This window comes from Paroedura picta, chromosome 1 (assembly GCF_049243985.1).
Source record: "Paroedura picta isolate Pp20150507F chromosome 1, Ppicta_v3.0, whole genome shotgun sequence".
Classification (NCBI taxonomy): Eukaryota; Metazoa; Chordata; class Lepidosauria; order Squamata; family Gekkonidae; genus Paroedura; species Paroedura picta.
The window spans coordinates 118338124-118353142 of record NC_135369.1 but is presented as its reverse complement, the minus strand read 5'-3'; the positions used below and the strand labels follow the sequence as shown (position 1 = coordinate 118353142).

The 15019-nt window shown below is 42.7% G+C and overlaps 1 protein-coding gene across 1 annotated transcript in view; it reads left to right on the top strand.

The window, feature by feature from the left end:
- SLC35F1 (solute carrier family 35 member F1) overlaps nucleotides 1-15019 on the top strand; it is a 321899-nt gene that overhangs the window by 248738 nt on the left and 58142 nt on the right. Inside the window, exon 3 of the mRNA XM_077301087.1 lies at nucleotides 12361-12488. Within this exon, the coding sequence (XP_077157202.1) occupies nucleotides 12361-12488 (128 nt within the window). The remainder of the gene's footprint in view (nucleotides 1-12360; nucleotides 12489-15019) is intronic.

Genomic DNA, 15019 nt, shown 5'->3' with positions numbered 1-15019 from the left:
TTTCAATTTCCCCAGTTTATATCAGAAGAGTTTTATTCTGAAAGGAAGAATTGAGTTCCAAAAATGACTTTTGCCATCGTTTGTTTTGATACTGAAGTGTGAAAAGCCTAGAATTTTTAGCTAAAATTCATTCAGAAAGCATCCACAGTTGATGAGGGATTTTAATTTTCCAGTGCAACTTCTAGTACAAAACCTTTATTTGAAGTTGAAGCCTAAATTATAGGGGAAGGTTAGATAGGAATGAATGTTAAACCATTTGAAAATGCTGGTGCTCGATGAGTCAAACTTAGCCTTGTGCCTTCTTCCCATAAAATGAAAACTAGATTAATACATCCATAAGTTATTCAATATCCCTAAAATCAAGTACCCTAATATCAAGATAGCAGGGATAGAAGAGGTGTGTGAAAGGTTCTTTCTGCTTTCATAGACCATTGTATGGATGTTAATTGATCAAGGTCTGCTCATGAACTAATTTATTGTAGTCATTACTGCTCTTACAGTGTCTGCAGTTCAATAGAACTGCTCCCCTTGATAATAAACGTGGTATGGGGGGGGGGAGTGTCTGATGAATGGCTGGTTAATAGCTAAGGGCAATAGAACCTTGGCAAAAGCAATGTAGCACTTTATTATTTTTTAAAAAAATCATTATCTCCACACATTTTTTAAAAAACTGTCTGTGCTAACAATGTGTGAAGAAGAATATCACTGTAAAACATATTTGTACTGAATGTATGTCTGTTCAGTCAAACTATAATAATGGTATTGCCATGGACTGGAGAATCTGAGACAGGCACTACCTTTGGGGGAGGGGGGTAGAACAAAGCTGCATTCAGCCGTGGAGTCTGTAATCAAGATGTTTTATCAAATTACACAAGGCTTGAAGACAAAAGCCATGAAAGGAAAATCTATGCCTGCTTTTATTTTGCTGGAGAAAGATCAGGGGAAGAACTGATGTTACTGGATAAGTTCTGATTCTGTTTATTCTGTGTTCTTTACTTTCCCAAATGGCTCAGTGAAAATGTGAGGCATCCTCACAACAGCACAGCATTAATAAGTAATGAATGCCTGAAATAGAATCTACTGAAGGGGTTGGAAAGCAGCAAAAAAGAATAGCCCTAAGGGAATTATTTTTATTTATTATCAGCATAAATTAATAGAAACTGAAGTGGCATTATCATTTTTTTGTGTTCAGTAATACAAATGGTTAGTTCTACACAATTATTAGAGCTGAAATCTCCGTTGGGTTTAATTAGAGTTCAGGTGAGTGGAAGCTAGAGACCAGTTAATTCCAGACATCACTTTATCTTTTCTCCAGTTATGGTTGACAGTCTCCGGGTAAGGCCTAGCATTCGCCCAGAATTGCAGCTTATCTCCAGGCTACAGAGATAAGTTCTCCCGGAGAAAATGGCAGCTCCAGAGGGTGGAGTCCGTGGCATCGCAACCCTCCCTTCTCCAAATACTGCCTTTCCTTGGCTATATCCCTCAATCTCCAGGCATTTCCCAGCCCTGAATCTGCAACAGCAGGTACAAATCTGCTATTTCTAATAGCAGATATGAGCATTGTAAGAAGCTGCTCCAAGACCCCTCATATATTAAGTACATTTTAATCCTGGTGATCATGAAGTGATAACGGCAGTAAAATGAGTGGGAGATGCAAAAATGTGTACTTTCCTGTCCACATGGCTGCAATTGATGGCAAGTGTCCAGAAAATACTGTAGCAAAATAGGTATGGGAAAGAATGGAAGAAAACAGGGGAAAGCCTAGAAGAAAGTGGATGAAATGAGCATGATGTCAATTTGAATTCGGGGGGGGGGGGGATCAGCTTGCTTGCCAAACTGCAGCAAAAGCTCCATATTGTTACTTTTTCCCTTACAGAATTTAATTGAATTGACCCTTTGCCATTTGACAGTGTGAGGAGTCTAAAGAGGTACACCTGTACCTGTTCAATACTTTGTCATGTATCTACTTATAGTGAATCTATATAGCATTATTTCAGAAGGGCAGGCTGAGACAGAAAACTTCTCTTTCCAGGCAATTCAGACCATCAGTTTCAAGCAGTGGATTGAAATGCTGAAAAAAAAAAGGGAAGGGGAAAGACACCTGGCAGTGTACCTGCTGTCTACCTGACAGTATTAGGAGTTGTTGTATTCTGCTGGAAAAAGAGTTAGGAGGCCTGCTGGTTAGGCAGGGAGTCCATTAGAAATGTTAGATATTTTGAAGCTAGGTGAATACTGTTCCTGTCAAAAAGAGTTAAACGTTAAAAGCCTTTCTTTTTCATGTTATAAGTCTGAATCAGTCAAACAAGAAACGTCATTTGTATCTGTTGCACTTTCTCAAGGCCCAACTCAACAGTGATTTGTCACTGTGATATGGAGAGGCCTGGAGAACAGAAAAATGAAAACACAATCAAGGCACACGTAAAACTGAAATCAGTTTCTTAGCTAGGGTTGCCCAGTTCCAGGTGGTGGCTGGAGATCTCCTGCGATTACAACTAGGGTTGTGCGATCTGGCCACCGAAGCGGCCATTCCCACCCGTAGCTGCCAGTGCCGCACCACGGGGGGGGGGAGGTGCGGGCACCGGTGCCCCAGGTGACGCACACACACAGGCACAGAGCTCTGCACCTACGTTTGTGCATTGCCTGGCGTGCTGACACCCTCACCCCCCCCCCACATGGTAAGTCACTGGTTGCTACGGGTGGGAACGGCCGCTTTGGTGGTCGAATCGCACAACCCCATTTACAACTGATCTCCAAGTGACAGAGCTCAGTTCACTGGGAAAAATGGCTGCCTTGGAAGATGGACTCTAAGGCATTATATTCAGCTGAAATCCCTCCCCTCCCCAAATCCCACCCTCCTAAGGCTCTACCCCCAAATCTCCAGATATTTCCCATCCTAGAGCTGGCAGCCCTATTTTTAGTTGTGTTCCTCAAGCCTGCTGTGTAGTTTCTTCAAGCCTGTAATCAGGCCTGGTGAATGTCAGGGGACATCCTGAGTCCAAGCATTGCCCTCCTTGAGGACTAGAAGTGAGGCAGTCCCAAAAGCCTCAATTATAAAAAGAAGTTTGGGGTGTGTGAAATTTTAATCCTCTTCGTTTTGCGTACTGGAGAAAGGGTGTCACCATATTGTTTAAAGAAAGATGAGACAAAATAGAAGAAACGTAAATGTCAGGTAAATATACAGCAGATTTCATTTCCATCATAATTTGGGCTCCCTACATTCAGTTAAGGCAGACTGATGTAATGAATGTCGGTTCATTTTTAATACTCACTTGCCTCAGCTTGGTTTGATTGAACACTGTTGGAAAAGAATGATTTATTCTTGGGAAATATAGCTGGAGATAAAAATACTTCCAAAGCAAAGCTGTCAGGGGAATTCAGCCTTTCCAGAAACCTTTTCCATGATGAAAGGAACTTCAGCTGCCTCTTCACAAAGATCAATATTTTATGGGGAAACCTGATAGTAATTTATACTGGACATCTGTTTCCCCCCCCCCCCCAAGTATAGAGTTCTAGCTGTTGATGTTCTGATTTTCATATACTCACTTTCTAAAAAGCTATTCCTGGAGCTGCTAGGACATGTTTTCAGGTGCCTAGTTTTCCTTTTCTGTATTCCAAACACCTTAATTAGCCTAAATCTGCCAGACAGGGAGCTGTGATTGACAACAATTATCTACACCCACTACATGAGTATCGGACAAATGTCTTCTGTAGGAAGCAGCCAGCAGGAAGCTGCTTACACTCTATAGTAATAATAACCCATTGTATTTGAGATGAAAACAAGGACATTGGTTTAGTGTGGCTCTGTACATTAAACAGAACCATACGCCAGTCTTCTAGTAAACTGTGAGTTCTGAGGTTGTGTATCTCTGGATATTTTCTAGAGTTTTTTCATGGAAAGCCGCCATGTACCATGCAAATTCTGAACCCGGGTGATGGTGGTACTTCCAGCCTCTTAAATGTTTGAATTGACTTGCAGGAGAGCATGTTGGGCTAAGTACGACACACACACATTTTGGTTGGCTTATAACAAGGCCAGAGCTTTATTGGCATATCAGAGTGTTGGCCTGGCATGGAGGAGGGAGCCTGAATATATGATTGACTGACCATGAGAACCCTGACCACAGCAACACCCTGGGATCTACCCACTTCCACCACTGGGAAAACGGGTCCCCTTGCCGCTGGGTCCCATCCAAGGGAGGTGTAGCCACCTGGGGTGCCAAAGAGAGATGCAAACTTCCACTGGACCCCCCCCCCCCCCCGGCCACCTGGCCCTGCAAGTCCACTTGCTTTCCCCTGCTGGGTTAGCCCTGCTTGCAGACAGCCTCCCCTTTTGGGGGCCCCTAACCCTGGGGAGTTAGATGCCCTTACCGAACTCCCCCCCAAACAGGCTTCATCCCTTGCTGAACCCCCCCAGCTGTGACAAATTCATAAACGAAAGCATTCCACCCCAGGCCAACATAACTGTATCTGAAATAACTCAACACAACCAGTATATAAAAGGGTGGGTGGGTGGGCGGGAAGCTGCTGTGTTCAGCTGCCACCGGGGGGGGGGGGTGGAGGCTGGGATCCTGCACATGGCACCCTTATAAGGGCACCATGAGCCTGCCCAACACTCCCCTCTGTGTGAATTGCTTTGCGCACCATGTCTGCCCACCCAGCTGCTGGAACAGCACTGGGAGCATGTCTCCCTTGCACCCGTTCCTCCAAAGCATCAATGGCAGGCTCCAGGTAAGTCTGTGCTGCATTTTTTGCTCTCATTCTTATTTATTTAAATATTTGAATTCAATATTATATCACACTTTCCATCCACACCGATGACTCTCAGCTCCCTGACTCCCCACTTGCTGTCTCACTAGCTCATGTCTTCTATTACTTCTATTCACATATGAAGCTCATCCCCATGTAGTCAGCTTGATGACCTTGGGCTTCACACAGTCCTGATAGTGCTCTTCTCACTGAGCAGTCCTGTCAGAGCTCTCTCCACCTCACCTACCTCACAGAGTGTCTGTTGTGGGGAGAGGAAGAGAAGGCAATTGTAAACCTCTTTGAGACTCCTTTGGGCAGTGAAAAATGAGGTATAAACAAACCAACTTCTTCTCCTATGTTGCCCCCCAAGCACCAAGAATAAGAGCAACACTGCCCCAATCATAAGAACATAAAAGATGCCATATTGGGTCAGGCTGTGACCCAAGAGGCCTATCCAGTCAACCATTCTGTCACACAGTGGGCAAATCCCAAGGGCCCTTGAGCTGTACTGGGAAGGCTGCACGAACGACAAGTCCCCAGAGCCCCTGTGCCAGAAACTAATAATTGGGGATGGACATCTGGAGTTCTAGCCCTGCTGTGGGCCTCCTAATGGACCCTGGGTTTTGACCAATGTGTGACACAGGGGGTGTGTCTGGATGGGCCACTGGCCAGATCTAACATGGAGAAGGTATGCCCTGTATTCTTGGTGCTTGGGGAGCAACAGTGAGAGAGCTTCTGGAGTTCTGGCCCCACTGGGGAACCTCCTGATGGCCCCTGGGTTTTGGTGTGACAGTGTTAACTGGATAGGCCCTGGGGCACTTCACTCACACCACTCACAGCCCCCCCCCCCCCCACACACACACACACACTTTACCTTCAGCTTTGCCCTATGATTTCAGTGGCTATTCCAGATTTGGGGAGGGAGCTCTGGTATTCGCTTTCAGGGTTTTCTTTTGTTGTGTGTAGGGTAGTGTGTTTTAGCAGCATTGACTCTCTTCAGCTATCGGGCTGCCCCTGTGTTTGAAGTGTTTGCTCTGTGATGCATTTTCTGTCCACTTTCCATTTACTTTAGCATCATTTGCAAGTGAATTTGGCCATTTTGCACAGTAAAATCCAATTGCAGAGTACATTGAGAGTGGATTGAAAGTGTATTATTCAGTCTCTTTGCACATGATGGGGAAACAACTCACTTGTACGACTGTCAGGTAGCACACACATTATTCAGGGTCAGGGAGGAAATATCAAACAGAGTGGTCATTCAGCATCAGAAAATGATGTTTTATCACTTCCTTTTATTTGTGGGAAGTGTGAGAAGTATCTTTGCAATTCCTGGTTCATACATGTTTCCAACCTTTAGAGTCTGTCACTATTAGTAACATGAAACAATACCTTTTAATGCCTGCTTTGCATCAAAGTCTTAACAGTCTTGTTAACAGTCAGGGAGAGCCAGTTTGGTGTAGTGGTTAGAAGTGTGGACTTCTAATCTGACATGCTGGGTTCGATTCTGCGCTCCCCCACTTGCAGCCAGCTGGGTGACCTTGGGCTCACCACAGCACTGATAAAACTGTTCTGACCGAGCAGTGATATCAGGGCTTTCTCAGCCTCACCCACCCCACAGGGTGTCTGTTGTGGGGAGAGGAATGGGAAGGCGACTGTAAGCCGCTTTGAGCCTCCGTCGGGCAGGGAAAAGTGGGATATAAGAACCAACTCTTCTTCTTCTAAAGCTAAAATAGCAATATCCTAATCATTATGGTCCAGCAATTTATTGAATATTCAGGAATACAGGATGTTTGCTTGTACTTAATCAGGTCATTGGTCCATCAACTTCAGTACTGTCTATTTGGTACTGTCTGCAGCGGTTCTCCAGTGGCTGAGGTAGGGGTTTTCACAGTTAGACCTGATCCTTTAAACTAGGGATGCTGGGGGCTGAACATAGAACCTTCTGAAAGGCAAGGAGATGTTCTCCTACAGAGCCATGGTCCTCCCTTCAATGGACTTCTATGTTTGCACAAGCCATTGTTGATAGTGCTGTAAATGATCTGATTTAGAAAATGCTGTTTAAAGTTATTCCTCATTGTATTTAAAAAATATATTGTTTTTTTCATTTATTTATTTATTACATTTATATACCGCCCTCCCTGGAGGCTCAAGGTATTTTACATGGAACAAAGGAACAAGAACAATACAAAGAAGTCATTAGTCATTAATCAAAAAACAATAAATGGAAAACAGTATACGGATGGGCCCTGAATGGTCAGTATAGGCTTTAGCTTTAGTTTCATGGGGGAGAGGCTTGGGGGCCCAGTAGGAAAAGTTGGAGCTAGTGGACTTCAACCGAATGCCTAGTGGAGGAGCTCCTTTTTGCAGGCCCTGCAGAATTGTTCAAGTTATGTCAGGGCCCTGATCTCCTCTGGAAGCCCATTCCACCAGTTGGGGGCCAGGATGGAGAAAGCTCTGGCCCTGGTTGAGGCCAAGTGAGCTTCCTTGGGGCCAGGGATCACCAGGCAATTAGAGGTGGCAGAGCATATGTCTCTTTGAGGGGTACAGACAGGGAGGCAGTTCCTCAGGTTCACTGGGCCCTGATCATGTATGGCTTTAAAGGTTATTAACCAGAACCTTAAGTCTGATCTGGAATTTGACTGGAAGCCAGCACAGATGTTGGAGAATGGGTTAGATGTTGGGCCTCTAAGGTGTTGCTGTGAGGACCCTGGCCACTGTATTCTGGACCAGCTGTAGTTAAGGTTAAGGGCAGGCCTACATAGAGTGAGTTACAGCAGTCCATTCTAGAGGTGACCATCATGTGGATCACTGTGGGTAGGTGTTCCTGACTACTCTCTCAGAACTGCTCAAAATATTGCAGTAGCAGTGAAGTGCTGAATGCCAATATCTGCCAGCATGCATTTAGATTCTCATTTAGAATCATAGAGTTGGAAGGAGCCATACAGGCCATCTAGTCCAACCCCCTGCTCAATGCAGGATCAGCCTAAAGCATCTGTCCAGCCACTGCTTGAAGAGTCAGTGAGGGGGAGATCACCACCTCCTTAAGCAGTCGATTCCACTGCTGAACTACTCTGACTGTGAATCCCCCCCCCCCATATCTAGCCAATATCTAGTTTCAACCCATTACTGCAGGTCCTATCTTCTGCTGCCCACAGGAAACTTTCCCTACCCTCCTCTAAGTGACAACCTTTCAAATACTTAAAGACAGCAATCATGTTCCCCCCAGCCTCCTCTTCTCCAGGCTGAATGTTCCCAAGTCCCTCAGCCTTTCCTCATAGGGTTTGATCCCCAAGCCCCAAATCATTCCCGTCAATCTCCTATGAACCCTCTCAATTTTGTCCATGTCCTTTTTGCAATGAGGCCTCCAGAACTGCACACAGTACTCCAAGTCGGGTCTGACCACTGCGGTATACAGTGGGACTATGACATCTTGGGATTTCGATATGATGCTTCTTTTGATACAGCCCAGGTTTGCATTTGCCTTCTTTAACGCTGCATCACGCTGTCTGCTCATATTTACCTTACAGTCTACATATCCCAAGATCTTGTTCACACAGAAGTACTACCTATAAGTGTCTCTCTCATCCAGTATGCATCCTTCTCATTTTTGTGACCCAGATGCAGAACTCTGCACTTCTCCTTATTGAATCTTGTTCTCATTTGCCCACTTTTCCAGAGTGTTCAGATGTCATCAGACTCTTATCTGTGTAGCTCATGGATGCATAGCTTCATAAGCCTGGTGAATTTTAAAACCATGGTTTGTGTTCCAGTTAGAGTCACTCCTATTTGTCTGTCCTCAGGATGAATAGTTTTTCTTCAAGGGTTATAGCTCTTTGATAATTCCAGAGGGTTGCCATGTCAGGCTATTGTAACAATTGTGATGTTGCTTTGAAGAGTAACTATATTGATTCCAATATGAGGTTTTGGGATCTAGAACTCACTTCTTCAGATGCCATAAAGAAAAGATAATTTTCCACATTTTATGAACCCTTTGATCCTGCAACACCTGCTTGCACCTTTCATTGCATAGATCAGTGATACTGCAGGACAATGTCTATTCACGTTGGCATCATGACTATTGGAGATACATTTTTTAACTAGTGAGAACAAATGTTCTTGTAGATTAGGCTGCTTGCTGTTGAATCTCCAAGCTGTGCTCTGAAAATGCACCACTTAACATTCATGAAGTAAGCGAACCCAAGAACAAGTTTTTCCTCTTGTGTTCTTAAATCAACATAAAATGCCTGAGCATACTGAGTGTATTAAATGCATCACACTGTAATGAAAAAGTGTGTTTATGATCATTCAGAGTATAAAGGTTAATGGAACCATCTGATGATATAACAAAACAGACTAGCTTATTCCAATTCCGATTCTTAAATTACCCATTGAATGCTGTCTGGGCAAAGTACTTAATGTAAGTATTGATGCGGCTCAAGCTGTTTCTTTACTTGTTTATGGAAGTAAATAATATCTGTTTTTAAACTTTTTAATTATCTATCTCAGTTTAGCTAACAGAAGAGTAAACAACTAGGATGCAGCACTGCTAATTGAAAATATGTCCAATCTTATTAGCTAATGAGGGGAAAGGTCATATTAGATAATGAACAAATGGCACTTGAATGAAATACCGTATTTGCCGGCGTATAAGACGACTGGGTGTATAAGACGACCCCCCAACATTTCCACTCAAAATATAGAGTTTGTTAAATTACAGTACTATGGGCCACTATGGGCAGCTATGTCTATCCCAACTGAAGTGCACCCGGAGTATAGGACGACCCCCCCACTTGGAGGCATGTTTTTCAGGAGAAAAAAGTAGTCTTATACGCCAGCAAATACTGTACTTGATTCAGGCAATCCAGTGTATGAAACCACTCCGATCCCTGTGAGGTATCAGAATGGAGTTCCTATGGGGAACTTGCCGCTTCAAGTCCCGTGGCAACCACAGATGAAATGTAACATCTCATTTGACCCTCACTCTGACTTAAGAGAAGCCATTGGAACCCATAAATATAAATATGTAACTTTGGTCATATATTTGACTCCCGCCACTCTGTGGCACATTTTCTTTTCAGCATTGTTACCAATGTTATTTATCAGTGGTAGTCATTACAAAGAATTCAACAGAATTAGCAACCATACCGATATGCTTTTGGCTTTCTGCTATGCTGTGGTCATAAGATGTAGTCATAGACACAATTACTATCTTTGCACATTTCCATATTGTCACTTTCCTATCCTTTAATTTCCTGTTTCTTAGAGGGGAATTCCATTCCACATGTGTTGTGCTCCCTCCAGTGGTTGATTTGGTCTTACATTAATTTATGTCCCTCATATATCCCTGCAGATTTAAAAGGCAGGTTTTTATGCTGGACATGAACCAATCTAATATCAAATTGATCATTTGTGAATTAGTAAATGTTTATTATTGCAACCATAACAACAAAAATAAACAATTAAAATGAGTGTGTTAACAAATAATAATTAAAACTATATTAATTAAAGCTTAATGTGAAAAGATTTTTAAAGTTTTTTAAAGATCAAAAATAACATTCACTTGTATAGTTGTACACATCATTCACCCTGGGCTCCATCAGAGACAACATCTTTTCCTGATGTACATGGATAATAGTATAAATGTGGCTTACACCAGTGAAACCATTGGGATTGCATCTGCCAAAAGAAACTTAATTCAGTCATCATCCATAGGGGAAATATGACCTCCTGTGGGGGCATATCACCTGCAGAATAGAAGCACACACCCCTCCTTTAAAGAAACAAAAATTTACAAGTGAAGAAAATGAGAATGCAGAAGAGCCATTTGTTTGCAGGTGTGATGATGTATAAATAATAATGACTTTCCTTATTGGGGTCCCTGCTGTCGAGGAAAGTGGGCTAGATATGAGTATGCATGTTCTGAGGATAGTAAAACCCTTGCAATAGCATTTCCCCCCTCTATTGTCAAGAATAAGGCAGAGCATAGTAGCTGGAACCTGAGCTGTTCATCAGGAAGCTCACAGTTCAATTTCCTCCTCTACCTCACCCCATCAGGCAGCTTCAGATACTTTATCTAATCTCCATCCTACTCCTACCCCCATCTGCAGCATAGTGACAATACTGACATGCCTTAAATGGCTGTTGTAGGGCTTAGATTCAGTGCATATTTCCTAATAAATGATTAGGGGAATACTGCTAAGCAGAAGACCCATTTTGTTCTGGTGAGCTTACTCCCAGGAAAGGGTTCTTAAAATGGCAGCCTAGCTTGGAATTTGTTACCATTAAGGTGTCATCTTTCCAGGTTAAGAATGTTCATTTACAGCAGTAGCATATTATTTATGCTTCCACCATGAGGAAATCATGTCAGAAAGATAAATAAGAAAAACAGGGATAAGACTCGGCTGCCCAATAGCTGTTTGTTTTCTTTTAAATCAGTCTAATCTTTGGCCCAGTGCTAAGATAATTTAACCTCTGGGAAGCTCTAAATTGAATCAGTGGCCCTTGTTGCACTGCCTGTCTTCACAAAGTGGAAACTGAAGGTTGTGTGATTGACAGGAATTGTCTGCAAGGGTATTGGACAATGACTCTTGCTGTGCATTAAATCAATTCTTGGAAGCTGAGCTACCAATTATGCAAAAAAAAAAAAATCAACCCCTGATTGTGTTCATATAACCTTCCTCTAAACAAGTCCAATATGTTTGACTTGAGTTGCAGTAGCTAATGGAACACACAAAAGACTAGGCCACTAAAGTCTGTGAAGGTTTTTTGATCACTAGCTCTTTTTGTTTACTCTGAAGGCCATGGAATCTGTTGTCCTGTTTATTGACCAAGAAGAACTGATGGAACAAAACTGTATAGCAAAAGGATATTTTAAATGATATATATTTAAAAATTAGCATTTGCCCTGGAAATTGCAAGTGATTTTGAACACCGAGCCAACAATTACGATGGAGGCTAGATATCTCTTGAAAAGTAAATTGGATCATATGAGGGGAGAATCTAGGATTGCCTGGCAACTAGTAGAAGACCAGCTAGAATGGGGACATTGGGGGCTAACAGTGACAGTGTGATGTCACTTCCCAATTTTCTTTGACGTGATGCCATTCCACCAGCAACAAGATCTTTTGTCTGGACAAGGGACAATGGGGAAAGCTGGAAAAAGTATCATGAACATTACCACTGTGCCCATTCATCCAAAAACTTTGGGTGTTTGAGGTCCTGAGTTTGCCAAAAGAGAGTGGACATGAGACTGACAGCTTGATTAATCCCAGCTTAATTTATTTGAGTCCCTTCCTGATCTCTCAGTACACATGGGCTGAACAAGGCTGTTATAAAAGTTTAGACATAGTGGGAAGGGGCTGGCTACAGAGTGAAATAATAAGGAAATCACCTTTTAAAAGCTGTGGTAGTGGTATTTAGTGGTCAATTGTCAATTTGTTGGTCAGTTGGACAATTTATTGTTTTATTTCCTTGCTCCTCCTGAAAGTAGTTCGCTTGTTTGGGCTCTTCAGTGGTATTTCCCTGTAAAGTATGATGAGTTATTATCATTAATGTAATTGTAATATTTTAAATGTTGTTCTTCTTCTCATCTGTTCCCCACCCCTGGCAACGTAGGAGAAGAAAACTTACTGGCAATCTTGAAACGAAGATGGTGGAAATACATGATCCTTGGAATAATAGATATAGAAGCAAATTACCTGGTAGTTAAAGCTTATCAATATACCAGTCTTACTAGTGTACAGGTAAGAGTTTATTTCTCTTCTTCTGTGGTCTTTTGTTGTCCATTTGATTGATTGATTGATAAATTTCTAGACCACCCCTACCAGCACTGCCGTCTCAACATGGTCTAACCAATATGCCCTGAAGGCCCGGCTGAGGGTTCCACCCCTTCCCTGCTTGGGTGGCAGGCATATTTTAGCTTGCCCACAGAGACTTATGGATCTGATCAAATTCCTGAATGCTCTTCGGGACCCAGTGCCCCCTGCCAACTCATTGGCGGCACTGGTGAAGGACTGGCAGTCCCACTTGGAGGCTGCCCTTGACGAGATTGCTCCTCGATGTCCACTCCAACCTCACCTCAAACTAACTCCTTGGTATATCATGGACCTGTAGGAAAGGAAGAGGATTGTGAGATGACTAAAGTGAGTGTGGAGGAAGATTTGTGATGAGGCAGCAAGAACATATTATTGTACGCTTATGAAGGTTTATGAGATGGCTGTGAAGGTGGCTAAATGGGAGTTTTATGCTGCCTCTATTGCATCCACGAGCTCTCACCTGGCACAATTATTTAGGGTAGTTCGGTCTCTCACCACCCTCAAGGAAGGTGCCAAAATGTTAAGGTAATTGGAACTCGGCTGTGAGGCATTACTGAGTTTTTTTGTAGATAAAATGTTGTCTCTCCACCACAATTGATACAGATAGGGAACTGGAGGCCCCTTGGCCCTCATGGGGTGATACATTTGATCACTTCAGGTGGCTCTCAGTAATCAAAGTGGACAAGCTGTTAAGGTCAGTGAGGGTGACCACCTGCGCCCTTGATCCCTTTCTATCTTGGTTTCTCAAGACAAGTGATTAGTGGATAGGATGCCCTCTGGGAAAGATTGTCAACCTTTTCCTGACTACAGTAGAGTTCCCAGAGGTGCTGAAGGAGGCAGGGGGGTTGCCTCCTACTGAAAAAAACCATTGTTGGATCCGGCCAGCTACTGCCTAGGCTTGCATTTCTGGGCAAGGTGGTTGAAAGGGCTGCTGCGGACCAGCTCCTGGCATTCTTGAAGGAAACTGCATACCAAGCAGGTGCTCTACCACTAAATTAATATAATATAATATGATGCTAACAAGTAAGTGTTCTTTTTTCCCACAAGGTCTTTGAAACTTTGAGGGGAGTGGCTTTCTTTTCAGTTTCTGCTTTAACTCAGAAGCATAGGTTTCAGAGTTTAACTGACACGTCATATTTAAAAAGCAGGAACATAAAACAAAATCTCCAAAATCCTTCTTTCTGCACAGACTAGGGATTACTCTTCTTTAAAAAGTTATCTCTCTTTTCACTGGGCAGGGATTACTTCTTCTGACTAGAAGCTCTGTCCCTTTTCAGCTTGAATGGGGATCTTCCGTGATCCTTTCAATCCTCTTTGCCTCCTTCCCAATCCTCAGTCAGTGTTAAACTGTCTCCTCTCTCAACTGCCTTTTCTTAAATAACTCTCTCCACAGTCCATAACAGAAAGCTCTCAAGTCAACAGTGGATTGTATGCGTGGTTTAAAATTTAATTAAAAAAAAGAAGCCACCAGTAAAAATTATGAAGTTGTGCATATAGAACAGGGACCCATCGATATTAGAGTGCCTGCTGACATCTTGCCTGGCACCTGCTGAATGTTTTTAGAAAGTGGGTGGTGATGAGGAGGGCTCACAGGACCAAAAAGTTTGGTGATTAGTTAATACTAAAGTGACTGTGTTTATATAATCACAGTACCATTGTGATGAAGGAGGCCTTGATGGTCCCATGAGAGCACTACCTGGGCATACCAGGACAGCCACTGGAATGATTCTAACGTAGATGACAGTGTATTCAATTCTTGATGTTTTTAATAATGTGTGTTATTTTAACATAAAAGAGTTCATACAGTGCAACTGGCATGCTCATTTAAAATTATACCAGCCTGGAATGGTTTTAATATAATTGTCTCTAAGCGTGATGTGGCTAGTGGAAAGTCCTGTAGTCTTGAATTCGTACAGATTCACAACATATTTATGCCTCTGTTTCTATATGGGTTCCTCACGTAGGCATTGTGTAAGTATTGTGTCATGAGCACTCCCTTTTCTAAACAAAGATTTAAGTGGCAGTTCAAAGTAATAGATTTATAGTGGTATGCACTTTTGTGGATTAGAGCCCAGTGCATAGATGCACAAAGTTTTTCTCATCAGGCAGATACATACATATGTGAGCACAGAGAAAGAACTTGTGAACCGAGAAGCCAAGAGATGTTAGAGGTACATTTGAATACAAATATCAGATGCAAGGAAGTTAAACAGTAACTGATGATAATACATTTCTCCCCTTTATTAATTTAACACCTTTAATGGAAGAGAAATCCCTCCTCTCAATTAAAGATCTAAATAAATAGTATAATGCAGGCCTACCCTTGACCTTGACCTGAAAACTGCAGCTGGTAAAGAATGCTGCTGCAAGCGTTCTTACAGGAACTATTGGGGAGCCCAGTGCAGCCAGCCTTGCATCAACTGCATTGGTTTCCAATTATATATTCATAGCTTGTTTGT